General features: G+C 31.4%; 1 protein-coding gene and 1 non-coding gene across 2 annotated transcripts in view; one reads left to right on the forward strand and one right to left on the reverse strand.

The window, feature by feature from the left end:
• SEMA3E (semaphorin 3E) overlaps window positions 1-26,716 on the forward strand; it is a 100,949-nt gene that overhangs the window by 57,423 nt on the left and 16,810 nt on the right. The window contains exons 5-15 of the mRNA XM_039849198.1: window positions 5,778-5,897; window positions 6,444-6,586; window positions 7,537-7,651; window positions 8,092-8,161; window positions 11,506-11,650; window positions 13,796-14,018; window positions 16,439-16,530; window positions 18,732-18,773; window positions 20,427-20,593; window positions 24,766-24,833; window positions 26,526-26,665. Coding sequence (XP_039705132.1) covers window positions 5,778-5,897; window positions 6,444-6,586; window positions 7,537-7,651; window positions 8,092-8,161; window positions 11,506-11,650; window positions 13,796-14,018; window positions 16,439-16,530; window positions 18,732-18,773; window positions 20,427-20,593; window positions 24,766-24,833; window positions 26,526-26,665 — 1,325 coding nt within the window. The remainder of the gene's footprint in view (window positions 1-5,777; window positions 5,898-6,443; window positions 6,587-7,536; window positions 7,652-8,091; window positions 8,162-11,505; window positions 11,651-13,795; window positions 14,019-16,438; window positions 16,531-18,731; window positions 18,774-20,426; window positions 20,594-24,765; window positions 24,834-26,525; window positions 26,666-26,716) is intronic.
• Window positions 8,530-8,632, reverse strand: LOC120592068 (U6 spliceosomal RNA). The gene has a single exon (XR_005650037.1). It is a non-coding gene; the product is annotated as a U6 spliceosomal RNA (small nuclear RNA).

The raw sequence follows: 26,716 nt of genomic DNA on the forward strand, positions 1-26,716 counted from the left end.
ATTACTGCCGATACCTTTCAAGTTATCCAAAATTACTTACTACTTATCTTGCCACTAAGTTAGTGAGTTTGGTGACTGGCCAAATAAAAATTCAAGAAACATTTTCTGTATGTTATATGTCATTTTATTCAGAAAAGGAAAATGATAGCTGACTCTTTTTCATCAGTTATATTTGATATATAATTGTAACATTCTCTTTACAAAGTTGATAACACCTTCAGTAAGTTCAGGATTTCCCTTATAATTTGCTACTTTTTAATGTTTCATTTTGACCCAAATTTGTATTATCAGTTCTAGGTGTAATATAATACCTACCATACCTGAAGTGTCTAAGGTATGCTAACATTCACGTTACATATTATTAGTGTTTGCGAGAAAACCACTCTGATTTGTCATGTACTTTTTCACACTTTGCTTTGAAATTGTGAGCTTTGTTATTTTTAGGATACTTCTCAAGTTAAAGACAATAAAATTTATTTCAACAAATAAGAGATTCATAATAATGAGATCTTTGTGAATATATCTTCTCATGACAAATTCTGTGAATTACAGGTCGATGTTGATAAAATGAGAGGGAGTTGGAATACATGCAGGAAAAAGTTAAATATTTCAAGCTCTTAATAACATTAAAAATTTTTGAATAAATAAATGTTTCTTTTTGATTAACTACATTCAGGGCAGAGTTATGAATGAATAGTTCTCACACAAAATAGGACTTAATAATATTAGAAAAATAAATTAAAAACTCTAAATGAAGGTAAAATATATGCCTTTATAATTACAACAGCTATAAATGTAACAAGTAAATGTCTAGCCTGTTTCTTGAATTTATCCCAAATGTAGAAACGTAGACTTAAAGTTACTCCCTTATCACATTTCTGTTCCTAAAGAATATCTGTAATTTCTTATCCAAGACTAATATTCTCTCACATTGGGCAGAATGCCAATTATCCACATGCTTAATGCTGCTTCTAGCCATAACTATTGGTCTCTCAGGAGCTATTTGAATACTTTGCTTATGGTTTCATTAAAACAAAAGAAAACTTTAAAAGATAGAAGAAAAGTGTTTTACTCTTCAATTCCCCATCAACGTTCTCTACTTTAGGAATCTGGTTTGACCACACCAGTATCCATGTCACTGATTTGCCACCAAGAAAACTCAGAATACCTCCAAGGGTCCCAGCAGATGCAAGTAAACAGGTTCAAAACACATTTTCTGTAATTCAAAACTTCAATTAGAGTTTGTATTGTAAAAAAGGAGTTATATAGAAAAGTATGTTAAATATGCATTTCGACTTGGAATTATTACAATGGATTTGTTTTTGTATGTTGCCAAAAGTCAAATGATTATCTTATTTCTTTCATATAAGCAATTTAGTGTAGACACAGTCTTCTGGGGATGAAACTATTGGGAAGAAGTACTAGAAAAAAATGAGTCCCAGTGTTCATGAATTAAAATGATTAAATAACAAGGAATCTTAAGGAGCAAGATTTCAAAGAATTCTAATTCACACAAATGCCTAATAGTTTTTCTTTCTTTTGATATTCCTCTCTGAGGCAGTTTGAAGAATCTTATCCTGAGTTCTTGTTATTGCATTTTATAGCTCTTTAATTTAAATATCTAAAAAGAATTTTAGATTTATCCATTTATTAATTCATTATACCATTCACTGATTCAATAAATGTTTATTGAGCATTTTCTGTATTCCAGACACAGTGAAAGATACTGAGGACAAAAGAATATAGAAAACACACCAAAAGTCTAAATTCTAGTGAGGCATAATGTCAAACACATAAGGTGTCAATTAAAATATAGTAGGATAAGTGATATCATAGAAATAGGCACAAGGCATGTGTGGTACTAGGCACCATAAAACTAATGAAAGTTTGGTCAGGGAAGGCTTATGGAGAAAGTGGGAAATAGCCAGGTAAACTGAATATGAAGTGGGAAAAAAGGTGAAGAATTCCAGGCAAAAAAAGAAAAAAGTCCAACAGATAGAATATAAAAGCTTGGCAGGCTCAAGAAATCACATGTAGGTCTCTCTGATTCTATGGTTACTGAGACCATGAGATGTACAGTTTTGCCAAGGTCAAACAGCAGATTTTGAGCTGTGGGTTTAGTTTGCCAGATTTCCATTGCAAAACTATTCCCACTATTCTTGTATCTGTACATAGAGACTATTGTTGAGCATGACAACGATAAGTTACATTCGCTTGTCAAAATACCCGGCAGATGTTTTATTTTTTAATTGTAACTGTACTCGACCATCTAAAATTAACATGGCATCAATTACCATCAGAAGCCAGTGCTATAACAATAAAAAATAATATATGACATAAAAATTAAGTGGTTATTTATATTCAGAATATCAAAATAGATTACATACCAGTTAAATTTATGACTAAGCTAACACATTTATTAAATATCATTTTTCCATAGACATAGAAAACTAAAAACTTGGTTAGTTCTGTTCTTATCATTGAAACTCTAACACATTTTACTATTTATATAAAACTTTTTTTAATCCATGAAAACATGATTTTTCCAGATGTCATTTATGTGCTCTATAAAATACCAAAATATTGATGCACAGATTTTCTCTAGCTCTACCAAATAGTTATAAAGTTTTTAATTAGAAAATATGTATTTACTGTAAATATTATCAATTTTTATAATGGCGAGTATTTTTCTCATTAAATTATTATCAGGTAACATTTGTGCTTATTCTAATTTATTATTTTTCATTAAAATGTTGATTTTTTCTTAGGAAGGTGTTTTACTAAACATAATTATTATCTATTACTAATACTAATTTATTTTGTTCTTCACACTGATAATAAGATACAAAAGGAGAATATACCTTCTGAGGAAAATCTAACATTTCCAACAGAAACATATTCAATTCAGTTTATATAGTGTATAGATTCGAGCACCTGTTTAGCGTCTTTAAAGTTTAAATTATACATTTCATATTGTGTTATTTGAATTATTTACAAACTGTTTTCTTTTATCTGTGTAGAAAAGAGAAATTGAGTAAAATTGGTAACATATCATCTTTTTTTTCCTTTGTGCAGATAACCTGCCCTGAATATAGTATTATTTGATATCATAGGGTTGCCATCTAGTGGCTTCGGGGGGTACTTATTTGCTAAGTTTATAATATTGATTAAAACAAGTAGAACTTTGAAACAACGTTCCAAATTGGGATAAGTGTAATAAAATTGATATGAACTAATATAAAGATTAGTTTCCAATAATAATAACATTTTCAGATTTCAAAGTTCTAGAAATATTTTAGGAAATTAAGTCAAATATTAACAACTTATGAAATAGAACACCGTTGTGATTTTTAAGAAACCTGTATTTTCTTCTCATTACGTATTAAATATTTGGCCTAGTCCATATTAGAAAAATAAATCATGTTTAGAACAGTTCTACAAAATGACCTTTATGTTTTAGATGGGAAATAGAATCAAGTATATTAATTAAAAACAAAAATATCTCAGAATAATCCTCACTCTGATGGTTCAATAGTCAATTAATTCTTTTATGGTCACCTTGTTCATTTATGCCACAGAGATGATGATCCCCAAGGCCTTATAATGAATTCAGCACGACTTTTATCCATATTCAAGAAGTACAGAATCCAACATATGGTTCACATCCCTAACCACTGAATGTATTTTCTCTCAAAATACATATTCTCCATTAAAATTTCTAGTTGTAACAAGAAATTGCTTCCATTAACAATTACCACTAGTTGACTTTGATATAAATTATGTTGCCTTTTTCCCTTTCTATTACTAACGAACGTGTTTAAATAAGAGTCTCGTATAACTTTCTCTACCAAGTTATATTTTAAGTCCAGGTGTAAAGCTTCTTTGTTTTCCAGTTCTTTCATTTTCCTTATCATTCTTCTCAGTTAGCATATGTTGAATATATTAGATGAACTCGACAAATACAGCTCTTTTTTAAAACTTATAATCTTCAAATTTTTCAAATTTACATTGATTCACTAGTTGTTAATTTCTCTCACATTTGTTTCTGTCTCCCCTTCCCTTCTTCCTTCCTCTCCCCCTTTCTTCTCTCTTATATAATATGTATAGTTTTAAGGTAAATTCCTTTTGTGGGAAACTTGTATTTTACTTATTTGTATCCTATGTAGTTTTTAAGTATCCATAGTAAATTTTGAGAACTGAAAAAACAATTTACAATTTTTTGTCTTTTGGTATTAAAAAATAGCTTATTATAATAACATTTCTAAAAACTTATTTTTCTTAAACTTTTGAATTCGATTCATGTCTCATTCTATTTTTATATCTGGTATAACAAGAGCAAACATTTTCATTTTTTAAAAATTAAATCACTTAATTCAAGTTGAAAATTAACTTCCTTACAAAATGTCCTATTTATAACTGGTTACTTTCTCATATATTAAACCATATGAACATATTTAATCTATTCAAGTTTTTAAAAGTTTTAAAGGCCTCACCTTAGGAAAAAATCTTCATAAATATTGCAACATTTTTTAATCTAATCACTAAAATTTACAAATATGACACTCAAGTTTTCTCAAATTCTATTTATATACTTGGTCTTTTTTTATATATCTGTACCTTTAATTGAGTATATAGTTAAAATATATTAAACTGGAAATACGGTTAATTTGAATTTTCCTAAACTTTAAAGCACTTTAAATACCATGTGTATGTATACGTACATATTCCAAATTAAACAGAAAAGCATTAATATTTTGAGTTTAGTGTAGTCATCATCTCTGTCTTTTTACAACTGACTAGGAGTATATGACATTCACAAAGCAAAGAATTTTACCACCCCAAATTGAGGTTGCTATTTCCAGCGATGTGCTGCTATCATTTGCTTCTTGGTTGTAGGTTTTGCCTGGACTGGCTGAGTAAGCTCAGGACAATCCTTCTGGCACCACTGATTGGTACACTGATTACCTTTTTTTGTCTCTGACAGAAGAGAACTCCAGGTCCCTAACCTGAGAGGTGCTATTTTTCCTGGAGTCCAGTTATATCCTTATGTTATTTTTCTAATTGTTAACTTTTTCTTTCTCTCCTCATAAGCTATTTTAATGTCTTTCTTTCTGGATGGCTCCAAAGACACATTGTAATGTCTTGAGACACTGCATGTATTTGTGTGTTCTTTGCTATGATTTTAGATCTGTGACCTCCACTATATGTCACAGCTAACTTCATTCATTCTGTTGGCTGCATGATTAAATTATAAGTTGTATAGCTTTTCTAAAGCCACAAACTTACCCATCAGACTTCATAGTCCCACACTAAAATCACGTTAATGGAAGCAATTTCTTGTTGTAAAAACGATTTGAGTTAGATGACACATATATACCAATAATAAATAATAATAATAATAACCTGATGATATGAAGGTTAAAAGAAGTTTAATAAAATAAGATCAAATCAGAATATTTATCAAATACTCATATAGATCTTAGTATGTGCCAGCTACTCTTTTTTTTACTCCTAACCCTTTTGAGTCACTATTTCTATTTATAAATGAGGAAACTGAGCTGTTAAACAGTTTGCCTAACTTTATACAGCTGGTAAGTGGCAGAGTCAAGATGAAACTGGCAGTCAGACTCTACCATGCATGACCTTAACAATAGAATTAATTTCGTAAGATCGTATTCATAATAAACCTAGATGTGTTTAATGTAATTGTGGTTTATGCATTGTCTTCAGATCCAGAAAGGAGCACTAACTTACTTTTAACTGATTTTTCCATGTAGGTAGTGAATTGTTTGCCGGACTGTACAGTGACTACTGGGGCAGAGATGCTGCCCTCTTCCGGAGCATGGGACGCCTGGCCCACATTCGCACTGAGCACGATGATGAGCGCCTGTTGAAAGGTGGGGTCGAGAAGCAGCAAGTATGTAAATGAGAACTGAATATAATTGTAGAACTCATACAATTATATTTTGATGATAATAACTACAAATAAAGTTTATAGTTTTTACAAATTTTAGGATTTACAAATTTTAGGACTTGTAAAATTAGCAATATTTATGAATTAAAATGTTATATATGGTATGTGTATATCATTTCATATCAAAATTAATTGGTTTTGTTATAAGACCAAATTACATTTATAGCAATGTTTAGAAATCATTTAGGTTTTAAATGGAGAAAACAAGGCAAATACGTGAAAAGTGAAAAACACTTTCATCTAATAAGTTGTTTTATCAGTTAGTATAATTTTAGATTAACTGATTGTTTTGCTATTTTAATAGGAATGATTTTTAATATTTAATATAAAATTTCAAGGAAAATATTTTATTTTTGTATAAATAATGAAAATTAAACTGAAGCTTTTATGTGATATATAACTTATTAAAATAACACCATTTTGTTTTAATAACTGTTTTACCTTTTTTCTAATTTTTTTACCTCTACAGAACCAAAATTTGTAGGTTCATATATGATTCCTGACAATGAAGACCAAGATGACAACAAAGTGTATTTCTTTTTTACTGAGAAAGCTCTGGAGGCAGAAAACAATGCCCATGCAATCTACACCAGAGTAGGGCGGCTTTGCTTGGTAAGGAATGCATTTTCCTCCTCATTAAGCTTGCTTACCTCACAATTTATGGTAAGGCCTTTGTAAATGTTTTAGTAGGTTTCTAATTTAAGATTTTTATCTACTATTTAGTAGGCTTCCTAATCTTTATACTTCATATCTAGTGAAAGTTTTCTCTTGAAAGAGCTTTGCATGTTGTATGATTTTCGACATTTTCAAAGCCATACTAAGAAGAAATAGTCTATAATGAAGCTGTACTTCTTACCTCCACAGAAGTTTGAGCTCCATTTAAAAAAATTAATTTAACCAAAACCTTTTTAGTTTCTTTAGTCCACATTCTAAGTCATTTATGTAAGTATGTTTCAACAATTCAATTGATTGATTCTGTAGAAAAAACATCTATAATTTGTTGGGTATTCAGATAGATTATTTGGGAACTTTCGAAACCAACTGAAGTAGCAATATATAGTGACAGAATATTTCAAGTATAAAGTTAATTAGATATTTAACAAGAGATTTGTACATGTCACTGTATATATGTATGTGTATATATTGTGTGTATGTGTGTGCAAATATATATTATATGTATGTCGTGTGTGTGTATTGAAGCTTTTTTTCTAAAAGAAAAAAAGAACGGATGCTTCCATATTTATGAGATAAGCAGATTATATAGCAATAAAATAGAAGAGGTTACTATATCATAAAAGCTACTACTTTATTTATGAGAGACCCCTGTATTAACACTGTCTAATGCCTGGAAAGTATATTTAATGGACCAGTGTGAAAGTACACTACCCAGGTAGAATGTGCAAACCTAAAAAAATTGTATGGGGAATTGTATCTATGTTATTATTTGAGGATTATGCTAAATTTTCCACATTAAGTAAAAAATCTGCAAGTTTAATACTACAAAGCCTGTTATTGGCAAAAGTTCTTTAGGTACCCACTTAACTGCTTTTTATTTTTTACAGAATGATGTGGGAGGGCAGAGAATACTAGTAAATAAGTGGAGCACTTTCCTAAAAGCACGACTGGTTTGCTCAGTACCAGGATTGAACGGAATTGATACATATTTTGATGAATTAGGTAAATATTGGGAGAATTATACTTTACTCTTTGTGATGTATTTTTTATATATGTATTTTCTCTATAACCCTCACTTTCCATAGCACATATAGAAAAACTTGTTTTCTGCAATGTTTGATTTTTGTCTAACTTAGAGCAAGTTTTTGTTCTTTTCATTTTGGCCAGGTCCACGTGGTGGGGCAAAGGAGTTACAGGGACAAAAATAGACCCTTTTCATTAGCTTAAAGCACCTCTTGGTCCTTTCTTGAGGCTCAGCTCAAAGCCACCCTGAACAGCCAAGTATTTCACTGTTGTGATTGGGGCATGGTTGTATGACTGTATGTGAAAATTTATATCTTAAAATCTATAATGAGTTCTAAACTATTTTATGACAATATATTTTCTTTATGTGCAAAGAGGACTGAAAGTGCTAACTAATGTAATGGTCTTCAATTTTTCAGAGGATATCTTTTTGCTGCATACTAGAGATCGTAAGAATCCAGTGATATTTGGACTCTTTAACACTACGAGGTGAGAAATGTACATGATCAATAAAAACATTATGAAACAAAATATGCCTCACTCCTTCTCTGTATGTCTAACTTGGAAAGACTATTGACCTATTGTCATTCTCATTTTCCGTATTTTATAAGTCACCAATTTCTCTTTGTTAGCCCGTGTTTGCAGTTGCTTTTTCCTTTTCTAAAAACTTATGAATTGCTTATTTCTAGAATTTTCCATTTAATGTTTTTGGACCGTAGATAACCATGGGTAACTGAAACCATGGAAAGTGAAACCTCAGATAAGCGGGACTGCTATACCAGTGAAGAAAAATGTAAGATATTTATGGCAAAGCAGACCATTGACTGCAGATTAAAATCGTGCACACTGTGTTAGTGCAAAATATGGAATGCCTCAGGGATTTTCATGTCATCCTTGCACAGGGGCCATGCTAAGCGTCTCTGTATCATTCCAATTTTAGTAGATTGCTGCCGAAGTGAATACTGTTCTTTCATTTTTAAAACCTTGATCTGAATCTAGACCCTTATTTGTTTTTGTTAGAAGTATCCCAGCATCCTGCTATGCTCACTCTCCTAATTTCTTCTCTCTCTCATCTACAACAGAATGATTTTTTTTCTCATATAGTTTATAAGATATCAGTTCCATGCTATAGAGTCTGGAATAATCTTTTTATCAAGGCGTCATTATTAATATGTTTCAGGTGTACAACATAATAAATTAATATCCGTTTACATTATAGTGTGCTCACCGCCAAAAGTCTAATTTCTATCTGTTACCATGCCCCGTTTTCCCATTTCACTTTCTCTTACTCCTCTTCCCCTCTGGTAACCACCAATGTGTTATCTGCATCTGTGAGTTTGTTTTTGCTTCGTTTTATTAGTTCATTTGTTTCTTTTTAAAAAAACATTTTACATATGGGTGAAATCATATGGTTTTTGTCCTTTCTGTCTGACTTATTTGTGAATCTGACTCCAAAGGCAAGGAAAACAAATACTATACATCTTTTAATCAGCCTATAAAATTTTCCAAGTCAGGCCCTCAAGACTCTCTATCAATTGTTATCCACTCAGCTTTGGAAGTTTTTCTTCTAAGTTCTCTAATGCTCTGTTTTTGACAAGGTAACACCCTGACAGAATCCTAGTGTCTACTTTATTAGTTCCCATCACTGTGATTTATTTATCTACTTCTGTTGCTTCTAATGACTTTCTTTTCTAACACTGATTTACATTAGTTCTTCAGTATTTGTCAATTGTCATCTTCAAGAAATATTCCTTGTTCTTTAATCACAAAACAGTTCACTCACCCTTGATTCTGGTTGTCCTACTGCTTTGTGGATTCATAGTGAACACATGTTTGTGATTTGCTTTCCATGTTTAAATAAGCTGCTCATGTTTAAGGCTTATAATCTATTGTTTTTCTTTCTTATGTTTTTATATTTTGTATGTATTGGAGAGTACTGGAAAAATGAATCAAATATAATTTTATGTGTATTGATACAGGAATAAAAAATATTATTAGAATATGTTTAGAATATAAAATATTTCTTGTGTGTTTTTCCAAATAAGGCAGAGTGGAGGTGAGATGACTGAAGTGAAAAATATAGAATATGCCTCAATTCTCTTCACAAGGATTAAATGATATAACTTAGTTCGTCTTTTGCATTGCACTGGTTTTATAACCATGTATAACTTATTTGCTTAGGGTTTCTCCATGAAGCTTTTGTTTAATTTTTCAGCAGGTGATTTCTTATGCTCACTTCGAAAAAAGTAATAAAGCTCCTTTTACATATCTCCTGCTATTGTAAGGAGACCTTTTTTCCAACAGAGAAACATGGAAACAATGTTGCTATCAATTGTTCCTTGATGAAAAGAAAAGTAGTTAATGTAGATTAGTGGATAGCACAGTCTATAGAAAATCTTTAATTTGTTTTTAACTTCATCTTCTCCCCTATGCCAGTAAAGAATTTATGCATGGCATGATAATTTCATGGCTTTATGTGATAAATACAAGCTATAGGATATTTAGTATAGTTTTCTGTGGGTTAGTATGATCAGTTTATAAGCTACTTTCCTAAATGATAGAATAGTGGATCTGTCCAGATTTTAAAGACAAGACATCATTTTATTACATAATTTCAATTTTGACTGTTCAATTTATACATAAATCTGAGGAAAAGTTTTCCCAGCTGTTACCTGATGTAAGGGTTCATTTTCATAGCATGGTGATCAAAGGTTTATTGTCACTCTTTTGTGAGTCTATTTCTGGTTTTCTCACTATGGCAGGCATTTCCAATTGCTTCAAGGTGTGTTATAAAATGTGTGAATTGATGCCCTAAGACAGTAACAACTGTTGTTCTACAGGTGTGTCAGAGTGTAGGAACTTTTATATTTATGAAGAACTTTGCATTTTGCAAAGCACTTTCACAAACATTAATTATTTTGATTCTCACAACAAGAGGACTGGGGAGATGTTAGACTTCTTTCAGGTGCTGCCAAATTAAGAAAAGGGGCCAGATTTTTAAAACACATCATTGAAAAATGTCCTTTTGAAAAATCTTATTACATGTGCCCCCAATAAAACTTGCTACATAGTTAGTCAACTACTGTCTTTATCCTCTTCAAGTAGAAATTTTTATCAAGGAAATAATTTTAGTTGCTGCTAGTTTGGGAGGTAAACAATCTGGATTTTATAATTTAAGTCATTTTCCGCAAGTTAATCTAGTTCAGTCTAGTCATCTTTCCACTATACCACAGTTTTCAGTGACCTGGAGGAAGGAATATACGGCAAGCTTCTTAACGTCTACATGACCCCAAGGTAAAGAATGGAACAAAGCCCCAAATTTTCATGAGACTTTAACTTGTTATTCAGATCATATATGCTGAGAAATCTAATAAAATGTAAATAGAATTTGTAACAATATTAACAGCATGGTGATTAGAATAATACTGTCTGCTCTGAATTTGTAACAACATACAAGGAGATAAAACTTTAAAATGAATAATTCAACTTGGGAGTAAATCTTTTTAAATATTAAAGCCATATCTTCCTTAATAAAAATATAAAAATGCAATATAAGACTTAGCAATAATAAAGTGAAGTGATACAACTAAGTACTTTTTTTATTTGAACAATATAATTTTCTATTTATTATAACAAACAGGCAAAGAAATAGTAAGTTTTAGAGTTTCAGTACTTGAAATATTACAATAGTTAATATTTCTAGAATATCCTATGCTTAAGGGATTGCAACTTTTTTACCCAAGAGACTTTACCTTTGTTATCTATGTTGTCTGGAGGGTTTGACTGACTTCCTAGTCATTTCCAGAATAGTAATTATCTTTTTTTTTTTCCAGTAATATATTTAGGGGGCATGCTATATGTGTCTATCATATGTCTAGCATCCGGGCAGCTTTTAATGGACCATATGCACACAAGGAAGGACCCGAATACCACTGGTCACTCTACGAAGGAAAAGTTCCTTATCCAAGGCCTGGTTCTGTAAGTTTAGGAATTTAACAAAGTGTTGGTATATTTTAAAGGCTTTTAGTAATATTTTGTTCACTGTTTCAGATGCTTTACAAAACTTTGTGTTAAACAATTAAGAAACTCTACACCTAAAAATATGCTTGATCACTTACATGATAGAGAAAAATCACTTCTTATATCTAGTCATATACTTGTTATTTAGGGAAAAGAATCTATGATGGGTACATCTTAGCAGCATTATGAAGTATATATTATCATTGATATTTTGGCTAAGTATCCCCAACTAAAATTTTATTTTGAAGTGTACTAAAAAATCATTACAGAACCATCCAATAAAACGAGCATCATATTCCTCCCTGCCTCTTCAGAGGAATTAGTGCCAATTTTCAAGCAGGAGACTGGAACCACATTTTCATATTCTAATATTTGAATCAACCTAAGTTTCTCCTCACTTCTCACTGTAGCATATCTAAAAGAAGCTTTTTCTCTGCCTCCTCAGAATACTTAGCATCTCGTTGAACATCCTTGCTGGCTCCTACAAGAAAAGTGCCAACACAAAAGTATCGCTAGAGTATAGGAAGTTCCACTGCTTACCTCTGAACTGGTGCTACCAAAATTCTCCCTAACTAACCGTTCAAACTTTCATGTTTTTGATTTTGCATGTATCTAAAAATGATGACAATGATGATGATGATGACAATGATGATTTTGCATCATGTATATTGTGTGCAGCTAGGTTGGAAAAATGTACGATCATTGTATGTGCTATGTGAGCCTTGGAGAACATTTAACTTGTCTTGCAAGTCAAAGTCTACTCTTTTATGAGCAGCTGGTGAACACCCATCACCACACTAATTCCACAAGTACTTGCAAGTCAAGTAGAAACCGTTTTTGCAGAGCCCAAATCCAAAGTGGAAACAAACCTTACCTCCATTAACAAGTGTAAGGCTTTACCATTTCAATCACTGTCTCTTACTAGCTTAAAATTATGACTTCTAGTAAGACATAAAGTATATTTTATTTCACTGTATTGATTGAAATTATAATTTAAATGGAGAAAACCCACTTCTGTGGCTTTGCTGGAAATGCTTCTTGAAACCACATGGTATTAAAGGAGATTTGGAGGAAGTGTCTGGTTACTGAACTGCTTCCAGGCTGGTACAAAATGTTTCCAATTATATATCATAAAAGTACACTCAAGTGAAAAATTTATGCCAAATTAAGAAATATGGCCTGAATTTTTAAAACAAATGATTAAAAATGCCCTCTTTGCAGAATCTGATTACTAAACTACTAAACTATTTATACTCTAAAGTAGAACATTTTTATCAACATAATCATTGCAATTGCTGCTGGTTCTGGAGGAAAATATGTAAAACAAGGGAGCACTTAATAACAAGCACGGCTCAACACAGTTAAAGGTATTCCAAGAAGTAACCTAAGGTGCTATCGAATATTTATTTTTAGAGGCAGTAATTTAAGAATTGAGACATCTTATAGCAAATATTTCTGGCTTTCTCAATTTATTGTGTCTAAACCATGCAGAAATAACACAAGTTCATACAGATAATAGTAGAACACAACGATTTTTTTTCTTAAGCAATAATGATAGAATTTGAATGTTTCTATGTTACAACACTAAACTCTGTAGTCACTGACACAATTGGAACCGTCACCAATCATATTATCATAGTCTCAAGAATTTTGTGCTGTTGAGATCCTTAATTTGGGGAAGGGAGGTTTTAGCACAGCAACAAGGCTTCTTGTTTTGCTATGAACGATACATTGTTCACCTTCAAAATTTAATTTACAATGTGAAAAACTAAGTTTAAGGAAAGGGAAAACAATTACAATATTTATGATGTCACACTATTCATTACCTCCAAACTGTACCAGTATTAAATATACTTTACTTTTCCAAAATTTCACTGCTTTCTGTATATTTCTAGTGCTGCTTGTTTGAAATAATTCAAGCTCACTTGCAATTTTTAATGTGGACTTTATTTCTGTAATGAAGAATATATGCTCGCTAGATGTTTCTAAATGAACAGTTAATTAATTGAACATATCCACTTTCTAATTCTTTTCATAATTAATTATAAATTTGCCATTTAGATTTAAGACCAAAAAAAATGATCTCATTCGCTTGTATTTTAGTGTGCCAGCAAAGTGAATGGAGGGAGGTATGGAACCACGAAAGACTATCCCGATGATGCTATTCGATTTGTGAGAAGCCACCCACTTATGTACCAGCCTATAAAACCTGCCCATAAAAAACCGATACTAGTAAAAACAGACGGAAAGTATAACCTGAAACAAATAGCAGTGGATCGAGTAGAAGCGGAGGATGGCCAATATGATGTTTTGTTTATTGGGACAGGTAAGAAGATTAGAAACACTCAGAGGTATTTAAATTGAACCCTAAAATCAATAACATTATTAATATTTAAAAAAAACTATCAACAAATCTCCTTATGATACATTACTTATTTATACACTGCTTATTTACCGCAATGGGTAAGAGGGTTTGGGGCAGTTACAACACATAATTCCTAATACATGGTCAATACTTAATAGATTGAACAAATGAGTAAGTGAAAGAATGAATAATTGATGTTAATAAGCAATGCTCGTTCCAAGTAGAACTTACCATAGAGGAAGTAGGGGCCATAGCAAGGATGGTTCTCTTGTCATTCTCCAGGTCCATTCCTACCTTCTGCTGCTCAGTAAGATTTCAAGATTTTTTTAGACATTTGAGAAAATCATTTCACCTAGACGAGTAATTACAGCAATGTTTATCAGGCCCCATCAGAATCAACCATTTGTACCAAATAGGCCAAGTATTACCCATAATGGAAATAAATTTTTAGATCAAAGCTATAATATCCTGTATTAATAAAATAAAATATAATATATATGTTAAAAGTGAAACTTTTAAATAAATCTATAATTACAATTAATACTATTTAGTGGATCTAGCTTGTAGAAGAGAACTTCGAATCTTTTAGCCTCCAGAGAAATATGTAGCAAATTCTGTCACGTACTTTAAAATTCTATAGTCATTTAAAAAGTTTTTTAAATGATCATTTCTTTCTTTTTTCATATACATTATAGTAGTTGCTACAGCAGTTGCTATTTAGAACAGCAAGTATTCTACCATATATAACTTTAATCATAGCCATATAATTCTAAAGAGACATTGCATATGCTCAGATCAGGAATCAGTATATAATATTGACTTTGGTACTTGGACTGCTGTAGTTATAACATTTTTAAAAAGCAAAGATTTAAGTAAAGAAACATTCATCTGATTTGCAGAAGTTGATTTCTGGTGCCGGCTACATTTTATCCGTTTATTTTAGGAGGTTAGTGTTACTACTATGCTCTACCCTATGGAATCAAGATTAACAAAGCATCTGATTTCTTTGACAGACTTAAAATCACCTGGCCATGAATTCATTCATAGCAATGTCTAACAAAGTTAAAAAAAAGTTTCATAAGCAAGATTATATTTGGTAAAATTAATCATAGAAGAATGTATGTTATTTTTAAATGTCCCAGAAAGTAGTCCAAGAACATCTTTAAAAGTATTTTTTTGTTATTTGACCAAAACCATTTGAGAGAATTTTCAAAATATTAGGTATATATTTACACTATCATGTAAACCATGTTTAACTCAAAGATGTAATCATATTGAACCACAGCTTTTCAGCACAAAAGAACATATTCAGTGAATGTGTGATGAATACAACATTGGAAAATTCCACAAATGATAGGTATTTCCCCAAAATTTAGCAGATATGTGCTTTAATATTTATCTATCTTTCTCTCTATTGAGTCCTTATTACAAAATCACTAGTTACAAATTAATAATTTGGGTTTCATCTTTCTTTTTGTTTAATGTAGTGATTGCACAATACTAATCATGTGTGCTTGGTTTTAAAAATTATAACAATTTGCATTCCTTTTAGTGTATGATAGAGGTAATTGTTAATTTTTTAATCAAATTTTATTAACATAAGTATAAGATTTGATACTTCTAAAAAATTGCTTAAGTACCATAGAAACTCTTGGACCATTACCTCCAAAGTACTTTTTTTTATTTTCTGAGTTATTTCTAGCACTACACCAAATTATTTTTACAAGCAAATTAGTATCTTATCAAATTTTTCATTGGAAATAACAAGTGCAGAATATCAGGAATTATAAAAATAAGGTAGAACTTTAAAATATGACTATAAATTTATAAAATTGATAATTACAGAAGCTAAATGATTAGTTCAAGAGGACTCGTTATACTAGTCCCTCAATAGCATATATTTGAAACTTTTCTTATTAAAAGCCTGTGTGTATGTGTATATACTTATACATAGATAGATAAATAGATAGATATCTGTAGCGTGTTGCTTTCAAAAATTAAAAGTATAGTTTCTTATCAGGAAAGTAGTTTTAGGTAAAAATTTTTCTTTCGTCATACATCACAGAAGCTAAAATAATTTGGTGTCTATGCTATATTTCATTAATTCCAAAGATTTTGATTTCTGTACCCTTAATTAGGTTTATGAATCAAATTATTTGAAAAATAATTACACATTATTTGAGTTATTTTTTGGCTAGGCATATAAAGTTGACTTTTTTGAAAATATGAATACATAAGCAATATAATACATAAATGATTAAATGTTTCATTCATCTAGATTTCAAATCTTATTTGAATTCATAGTTCTCGTGTGGTGTTTTTAATTGAAAACCAGTTTGTGACAAAACTTCTAGTTTATCTCTTCTTTTGCTTTCTTACAGATAATGGAATTGTGCTGAAAGTAATCACAATTTACAACCAAGAAACAGAATCAATGGAAGAAGTAATTTTAGAAGAACTTCAGATATTCAAGGTATTTTTAGTAAAAAATATAAACATTTGTGTATCACAGATAATTGCAAGTGAGTTGTAAATAGGAAAGACATTGCATCAGTTTTTTTCTAATAGATATGAGTTCAGAATGAATTGAAGTTAGGAATGATTAAAATCCTTATGCATCTATTTTATTGTCACAACTATTTAAATGAAGAGGCCAGTGGTTACCTAGCATGAGAAGAATTTTAGTAAATGAACTGTAACCTAAAAAAATCACACTTAAAGCACATATGAATTCTAGAATCATTATTGCAAAGTTTCATCTTGTAGAAATGTACTATTAATACAAACAATTGAAAAATAGCAATACGTTTTATAATGGGGATATTGTGGTATGATAAGTATATTGCTTTTTATTATAGGATATCAATTATACAGAGAATTCACTAAAAAGGAGAAAAAATGCAAAATGATCATGGAAATATCAGATATGACAAAAACAACTGTATATAAGCTCACTCACACACACACACAGAGTCAAGTCTCAATATTTGTAGGAGTTATGATATTTAAAGAGATAGTGAACACTGAATTCATAAATATTGACCATTGCTTCTAGAAGAAGTATATGGTTAGGTTCCAATGAGTCTCTGGTCACAGTATTTTTATCAACTGATCAATATATAGCTTTGTTTAATGCGTGTTTCTGATTAAAGACACATTATTTAGTATATATTGTTGATTGATTAACATTGAACTTGCAGCCATTAGCACTATAACTCATGCCTGAACAAAGCTTATTGAACACACATATTTTCTCCATAAGTCACGTCACAGCCTCGGATCTTAGGAACTCTGGACAGCACATTGGCACTATGCTTGCAGGCCATTTTAAACATCAAAATCACCAGCAAAAAGCACAAAAATGTGGAAAAGTGGCACCAAATAGTCCATGAAAAGGACTCTTGTTTACAACATGAATGCTGAAACAGCTGAATCAAACTCAGCTGGGACCATGCACATTGGGCAACTCAAACTTTTAGCTACTCTCTGCATTCACATATCACTGATTGACTACAAAACACCACAAATATTGATACTGGAGTTACAGATAAATTTTATTAAGTAGGCAAATTTGCAAACAGAATTTCCAAATGATGAAGATTGACTGTATATATATGTAATGAATATATATGAAAATGTTTCTATTGATAAAAACCAGTTTCTTTCACCATGGCTGTATTGAATGGCGATAAGCCAAACCCACATCTAACCACATTCCTGTATCAACCAGTTTATTTTGCATATAGGACCTCTGTGTAAGATTTCATTTCACATTAAAGACCATAGCTCTCATATTAAGAGCATCCACCACAGTATTTTGTCAATATAAACCCTTAAGAAACATTGTCACCTGAATGAATAAATGAATGCACACGTGCATGTATAAAGGGTCCTATAGTTTAAATTATTTTTAAAAATGACACAAGAGCAATTTTTTTCTTTCAACAAATAATTCTTCTAAGAGTGATTATCCGCAAAGTGGATCCCACCAGCCAATTGTTTCTTCACGTACAGAACTGATCTGAGTTTGCGGTGTTCCTTAGATACACTCTAGTCTTAATCGCCATGCCTAGAATAATGTATAAGCTCAAAGTTATGCTATAGGTTGCCCTTCTTCTGGTGCAATTTTAAGACAATAAGGTTATTCATCTTGTCCAAAGCATCTTGGGTTCATGGTTATTAACAACAATAATTACAACAGAAAAGTTTTTTTATTTTGGCTTGTGTTAAAACAATTAAAAATTTAAAAAAACAATTAAAAATTGCATGGTTTACTAGCAATACATAACTGTTTTACTTTTAATGGTTCAAATATTTTAGAAGAAAGAACACTCTGACTTTATCATTTTATTTAAAGATATTTGAGTTTCCAAAGCATGAATAATATTCAAATGCAAATACAAAAATTACATTCCAGAATAAATGGTAAGCTGCTTAAATTATCCACAAATTATTACTTTTTTCATCTATGTTATCTGTCTCACTCTTTTAGAAAAGGTTTTTAAATAGAAAGCTATATTTTAATAATTATATTTGCCTAGCAATTTACTAAAATGAAAGCTATAGGCTGCTTGGCATAGGACCACTTACGTATATGATTTCAGGTGATTTATAACCATAAATATAGTTTTCTATATTTTTTTCTTAAAAAGAAAACTTTTGTAAATTTTTCAGGATCCAGTTCCTATTATTTCTATGGAAATTTCTTCAAAGAGAGTAAGTTGTGTGTGTGTGTGTGTGTGTGTGTGTGTGGATATGTGTGTGCATTCTATGAGTTAAGTTCAAAGGATAAAGAGCGTAAGTACATATACTTATATGTGAACAAGTTACACTTTTATTCTGACAAAAATATATAGTAATTCACCTGTAATAGATTTTTATTTTCTATTTTTAGAAGATAAACAAGAGTAGATTTATTTCTATAATCATAAGACTTTATGCCATTTTTTTTTTGCTAATATTTTTGCAAAAATAATAGTAATGATGTTATTACAGAAGAGTGTGCAGTGAAACACAAACTTCTCTTCCATTTTGCTGGTACCAGTTTCTAGTGTAAATTTCTCAGAAATAGTCATTGCATATATTCCTCAAATTTATAAATAACATTTTATGTTTAGGAAAATGGGAACATGTAGTGCTAATTGTTCTGCTACTTGTCCTTTTTTACTTAATGGCATATCTTACAGTTTATTCTGCATCATTCTATATACATATCTATATCACTCTTCTAAATGTTATATGTCAATGTGCAGTTGGTGGGAATATAAATTGGTGCAGCCACTATGGAAAACAGTATGGAGATTCCTCGAAAAATTAAAAATAGAACTACCGTATGTTCCAGTAATTCCCTTTTAGGTATCTAGCCAAAGAAAATTAGAACACTAATTCAAAAAAATATCCTCCCCCCGTCCCGTTCACTGCAGTGTTATTTTCAGTAGTCAAGACGTAAAGCCTAAGTACCCATTGATGGTTAACTAGATAAAGAAAATGTGATAAAAAGAAGGAAATCCTGCCATTTGTGATAACATGGATGGGACTTGAGGACATTATGCTAAGTGAAATAAATCAGAGAAAATTACCATATGAACTTCACTTATATGTGCACTTCACATATGTGTGTATGTGTGTGTGTGTTTGTGTGTGTGTGTACAAATAAACTCTTATAGGCACAGGTTGGTGGTTGCCAGAGGCATGGTGTGGGGATGGGCAAAATGGGTGAAAGTGATCAAAAGGTACAAACTTCCAGTTATAAAATGAATAAGTCCTGGGGATGAAATGTACAGCATGGTTATTATAGCTAATAATACTGTATTATAGATTTGAAAGTTGTTAAGAGAGTAGATGTTAAAAGTTTTCACCACAAGAAAAAATAATTTGTACCTGTGTATGGTGAAAGATGTTAACTAGACTTGTGGTGATCATTTTGCAAAGTATACAAATATCAAATCATTGCATCGTACACCTGAAACTAATATGTTACATGTTGATTATAGGCAATTTTTAAAATGTAAAAAAAGACCATTTTCTTATTCAAACTCTTATTGAATATTCCTATAGATCTTTTCAAAAGACCTTTAATGTTAGATGATGAATCTTTCTTTTAACTTAGACAATGAGCAAAAGAATACTCAACTGCTTAAGAACTTGTCAAGTCACTCTAGCAATTTTGTTGTTCATGCATCCAAGCCTATAAAAGTATCTACCTTGGAAAAATTAAAGTATCACTGTTCCATTATCTGAGTAACTGCAGTAACTTCGGTGACTATTCACAGAGGTAATCTTGTCTAAATGTGAAAATCTAAGTGTACGAGCTCAGTGAGAATTCTCTCCATTTCTGCGAGTGGCCTCTCTCTCCTTTGCTGTCTACAGCAACAGCTGTATATTGGATCTGCTTCTGCCGTGGCCCAAGTCAGATTCCATCAGTGTGACATGTACGGAAGTGCTTGTGCTGACTGCTGCCTGGCTAGAGACCCTTACTGTGCCTGGGATGGCATATCCTGTTCCCGATATTACCCTACAGGCACACATGCAAAAAGGTGAGAGAGTGTCCTTGATGGAATATTTCTACTGTTTAGGAAAACTCTAACATTTTTTTTTATCTTTTCCTTTCTACACCCATTCCATGAAAATAACCATGTTGTTTTTATTTAAATAAATCATAGTCATATTTGATTCTGAATAAAAGCTTTGAAAACTTGAATTTTTCCTGAAAATAGCTCCCATCAATTATTGTGTAGAGACTGGAGCTGAGAGTACTGCTGGATGTCTCTTTTCCCACCCTGATTTGAATCAGTGCTTCGCCCTCCTTTTGCTGCAAGACATGAAACCAGTTTAGATAAACTTAAAATGTGGAAATGGCAGGCTACCACATATGAGGGATTCAAAGACTTAAAAGGAAAATAAATAAATAAATTCTAAAATACATCCTGCATTTGCCCCATGTCCTCTTGACCAGCTGGTCTTCATTTATTTCATTTTGAAAGTGAATATTTTAACTCCTAGGCAAATGCATGACCTGTATAATTAATGAAATGTGCTATTTAATTCAACACAAATGAAAAGCACCTAATGACTTCCAAACTGTAATGTCTAAAGTTCAGCAAGGTCGTTGACACTTATTAGAGAAGGTAAATCTCAGGATTCTTTGAATAGGAGATCTTGAGGTGCAACAAGTATTTTGAAAAATGAGGACATTTCTTTACTCAAGCCATATGAAATTGTGCATTCTTTGGGGGAAAATGGAAGGGAAAATATTTTTATTAAATGTACAATAAAAAATTATGTTTTCCTTAATAAATTGACCAAAGACAATAAAAAGCAAAAACAAAACTATATATAATTTCCTTGTTGAAAGGCAATTTTTAACTTCAATTATTCTTACTCTTTCACTTTGGGTTACTTTTCTTTAAATCATTTTCAAAATTTAATTTAATCATTTAATATAGTTTATTTTTATAGGTTCACATATATAGTAGAATTTCATTAAAAAAAATGTCATTAATTCAAAATATTTGTTAATTTGACCTTAGATAAATTAACGTTTCAATAAGTAAGGATATAATAAGCTAATAAACAGATAATGAAAAGATGCTGTGAGAGGACATTTATGAACTAAATAAGTTACCAACTATGTTAAGAATTGAGTAAATTAATTGATTTTATACAAATGCTTATTGATATTTGAAAATAATTTTTATAGAATATAGCCATGTTATTTGAATATATTTTTAATGACTTATTCACCCATTAAGCCAATTACTGTAGTATATGTGAGAGGCATAGAGAAATAATCACAGCCCCTAATCTATGAGAAATAAGAATGTAAAGTGGAGAATGGAGTTCTAAGTAAGTAGATCACTACTGAGACTTACCAGGTACAAGGTACTGGACTAAGCTCAATACACATAATACATTATTTAATTCTCAAAATAACCCAGCCTTTGAACTCAGTCTTGAAGATAGAGATACAAGGTGATCCTAGCTAAAGGGAATTAATTGTTTGTACAAAAGCATAGAACATTCAGAGAAATTTTTTTAGTTCCATAGGAGCGAAGTAGGGGAATCTGAGGGTGAAAAGGTAATTTTACCAAAAATAATAAAGTTAATTATTATACTGTTATTAGCAACAATAAAAATCTTTACAAGCCTTGCATCAAATACTTATGAATAAAATGGGTTTTTTTATTAGACATTCAATAGTGATAATAATTTCACTGAGCAGTTTCCATTGCTCAATATTTCTTGGTATATGATACATCTCATAAGAGTATTTAAAAGGGGTGGGCGAAAAGAGTTATTTAGAAAAAGATAAATGAATGGAAAAAATTGTAGACAGGAAGGAGTGAAACGCTGGAGTCAGGAGCTGTGCTTCATAAATGAATTAGTTCAGTTCAGTGACATGTAATAGAGATCTTTCAGTGGTGTCAGATTCTTTTGAACCATCACTCACCCCTGGAGGAGAACTTTTTGGATAAGTTCCAGCACATGAAGGGAACATAGTTTGCTTTTATAGCAGATCATTTTGCTTCCGACCTAACTAGCAGCAGAAATTAGAAACTGGCCATTAAAATAAGTACTTTTCTGTTCATAGTGAAAATGAGTCAACAAAGAAAAAATATTAATTCACAATCCAAATCACTTGTTTAAAATAGTCTTCCAAAAGCACTATAATTTATAGAGCTAGGTCTTTTTCTTCTCTTTCTTTTGTATTTTGTCTATTTCCAGTGTTCTCTTAAAAAGTTTCTAAGAGGCAAAGGATGTAAGAAAAATATGCAATTTTGAGAATAAAACGTAACTTTGCTTAATCTTTCCAAAATTCCTGAGCATTTTCATTCCTTTTTAAATGCTGAAATAAAGGGTAGCTATATTATGATTGTACAAATGAACTGAAACCTGGAAGAATGTGCTATCCTTCTTTTTAAATGCACATTTCCAATTATTTCAAACAAAATTTTTGCAGTTATTATTCACACCGCTTATCTAGAATTATCTGATTCTACTTTCCTTTATTCTCACATCACTTTAAAATAAACATGACACAACATCGTTCCTGAAAAGGAAACTATCTCCCATTTTATTGATTTACCCCTGCTCCGTTATTCATTATTGTTCATCACACTTTGGATTGCTAACACCAAAGAAATACTCAGGGAAGTGAGAATTTAACGAAAGCAGTTTAATTCTCATCTAGAGCTGCTACCAGTTGTATAATAGCTATACATGTTGGTATAAATTAATACAAGAGCATAAAACTTTTACTTTTGCTCTTTACTGTCAAATTCTATTTTCAATTTAACCGAATAGAATGATTCATGTGGCAGTTTTATCTTAACTTGTAAATCCCAGGTCTTTAGGTAGGGTTTTCAAATCAACAATAAAAAAAGTATAGTTTTACACAAAGGTCATAATCCTAAAAATTGATTGGAAGTGTTCATCTAACTTAGGTTTTAATATAGGGAAATTCTTAAGCAATTGCTGTTCAAGTATTGAGTTGCTAAGTTCTCACATCTGAACTCATATGTGAGAAAACACTCTAACTCCGATAATGTTCCGTTATTATTTGAAGGCAGTGAAGAAAACCTAGAGTAAAACAAAAACAAAAACAAATGAGACGAATTGATTTGAGGCATCAGAACAATTTTAGAACCAGGAAATTGAAAGATATGTATAAAGTCATACAGAGTCAGTGGTGGCACTGGGATTTGAATCTGGCTCCCTTTTCCAAATTTTATTGTTGCATATGTTAAAGCATCTCATTGTCACTTTGGATACCTCACCATCTCCGTCTAGGATAAAACTTCTGCTTTGTTGTTTGTCTTTCCCATAATCTTGAAGAAATGCCATGAGGAGCAAGTGGTATTTTCTGCCTTTATGTAATACTTCTATTTTTATTTCTAATCTGAATTAATATGCTGAAGATCTTGATTTTAAAATTTCAGTACTAATAATGACAATTTTCATTATCTAATTCCTCAGGAAGATGCTTATAAATTTAAAACAAGACATTCTGAAAACATTTTCTCTGAAGAATGTTATTTTTCAGTTACATATCTAAACAATCTATAAAATACAAAAATATGCTAGAAGTGATCCTAATTCTAATAGGCAACAGGTCTTGCAAGACACTATGTTAAAAATCTATACTATATCATCATATTAAATAAAGGCATATAATTTCTACACATTATATCTGAATAAAAGAGTAAGTTGAATATGTTATTATTTTATCTTTTTATTGGCAACTATGTATATATTAATTGATAATGATAGTAATAAAACAAAATATTTGGATTCAGATACCTTTTCACATGCGCCTTATTATTACATATAATATAATGCCTCAAATCTCACTGTCTTTGTCTGTACACATCTCTTACCACCAAAGATACTCATTTCAAACCAGTTTCAATTCTTATTGAACTAAATTTTTAACTAAATGTAAAAAGAAGCTTTTTAGATTACTGTTTCCCAATCCAGAATTCAAATTTATGTGAATATTTAAAGAATAGTTTTATATAGATCTTATCCATTGAATACTATTCAATGGAGATATGGAAAACTATGAAACTTGGATTTTATCCTTGTTTCACATGACCAATCAATTTTTCAGTAGCAGAATACCACTTGAATCTTTAATGCAGTTGGCTATATTTTAAAGTCTGGAAAATTGAAATCTGAATGTCTCCTAAATTCATTTACTTTCTTTCAGGCGGTTTCGCAGACAAGACATTCGGCATGGAAATGCAGCTCAGCAATGCTTTGGACAGCAGTTTGTCGGTAATCCATAGAAAATCAATTGCTATGGGTTACTTAGAGTGTACATTGAAGAGAAACTGCAAACTTCTTAAAAAGGATCCTTGTTTTCTTTGTGATCGATATATACAAGAACAATGTTACTGAAAGTATTTTCTTCCATAAGTTAAAATTTTGTGGATTTGACATATAATTTTTACCTTTTTTACTTATAAAATTTATAAATAAATTTTATATACCACTGTCAAACTTTACTATTAAACCCCAAAACAGAGTAATCCTAGAACAGAATGATGCATATTTTAGGTAGCTGATGTCATAGCAATTTGCAGGACTTAACTCTTCATCTCAACACTGGGAATATCTTCACCATGTTATATAATTTATGGTACATTTATCAAGAGTGATCTAACTTGTCTCAAGTCACCTACTAAGCTTTGGAATAGAATAAAGCATAAAACTTTGATTCTTTCACCAGAGTAGGGTAAGCCAAGAGCTCGGGTTGGTGGGTACAGATTGGATTTCTGAGGAACTGTGGTGGGTGGTCTGATGGATAAAGGATGAGAGAAAATTTCATTTTTAGGCAAATGTAAGGGAGTCGAACAAGACAGAACGATAGTGTCATGTTTTTCACGCTATGATAGTGGATGGTGAACAGACTGTGCTTGGTGTCACTGGTTTCACAGATTTCATAAGAAGTAACAGGGGGAAGGGACACCATGCCTGAGAGACCAGCAGTGCTTCCACACAGATTCAGAGACTGCGGTCCAGTAGTAGTTTGCTAGACCTCAAGGTGACTCAGGATTTTGTACAGGTCATAAGCCTCTGAGAATATTGGCTAGAGAAAGGCAGGATCTTAATCTTAGGGAAACAGGGGTCAACTTTGAAGGTGAGGAGGACACAGGAATAGGGAAAACCTCCTGGGGCCTAGTTGTTGAATTTGATCTTGGTTAAAACAAAAAAATAAATTCTATGGCTTTTATTACCCACTTTAATTAGGTATACTTGCTGTATGCAAATTTGAGTTCAAGTCCAGTGAGAGCCTTTCTGGTCTGAGATACAGATTATAATCAGGAAGCTTTGGTTCACAAAGTCCTTAGTACAATTTCATATTCTTCTCTTAGTGCAGGAGCCCAATATCTGGATAAGTGCAATTCCTTGTCAATATATCACTCATGCTTAGAAAGCACACATCACCTAGATTTCTGCTTTCTGCTTTTGTCATCATGAATTGGGTCCTATGTCTTGAGTGAGCATTTGGTTCTCACCTTCTTTTGCCTGCTTTGAAAAGCACTTACCGTTGATTTCCCATAAATTTAACACTGATGATGATTTTAACACTGACTCACCTTCTTACTGTCCAAATTGTCTCATCCTTTGGAACCAAGCTCCCAGTTACTTCCTCTATCCCATCCTATAGCCTGCTGTGCCTTTTTAATGTTAAAATTTTTTTATGCAACTAACTCTAAATAACTTCGTTAAATGACCTTGCATAAAAATTTGCAATAAGTAATCAAAGTTATTCACTTTGTTGCAGGGATCATATACATATATATGTGTGTGTGTGTGTGTATATATATATATATATATATATGCATATATATATGTATATACATATATATAAATATAGTTTTAAAAGATTATTTAAAATATTTTTTAAATATTGCTTGCCAATAAAATCAAAGTCTCGGGCTGATGTTAACATTCATGTTGTAGGGGATGCTTTGGATAAGACTGAAGAGCGACTGGCCTATGGCATAGAGAACAACAGTACTTTGCTGGAATGTACTCCGCGATCTTTGCAAGCAAAAGTTATCTGGTTTGTACAGAAAGGACATGACACAAGAAAAGAGGAGGTAATTCATAGCTGCGCATTCACACCATGGTGTCTTGCATATAGTGTGCAA

The sequence above is a fragment of the Pteropus medius genome, unplaced genomic scaffold, assembly GCF_902729225.1.
Source record: "Pteropus medius unplaced genomic scaffold, Ma_sr-lr_union100, whole genome shotgun sequence".
NCBI lineage: Eukaryota > Metazoa > Chordata > Mammalia > Chiroptera > Pteropodidae > Pteropus > Pteropus medius.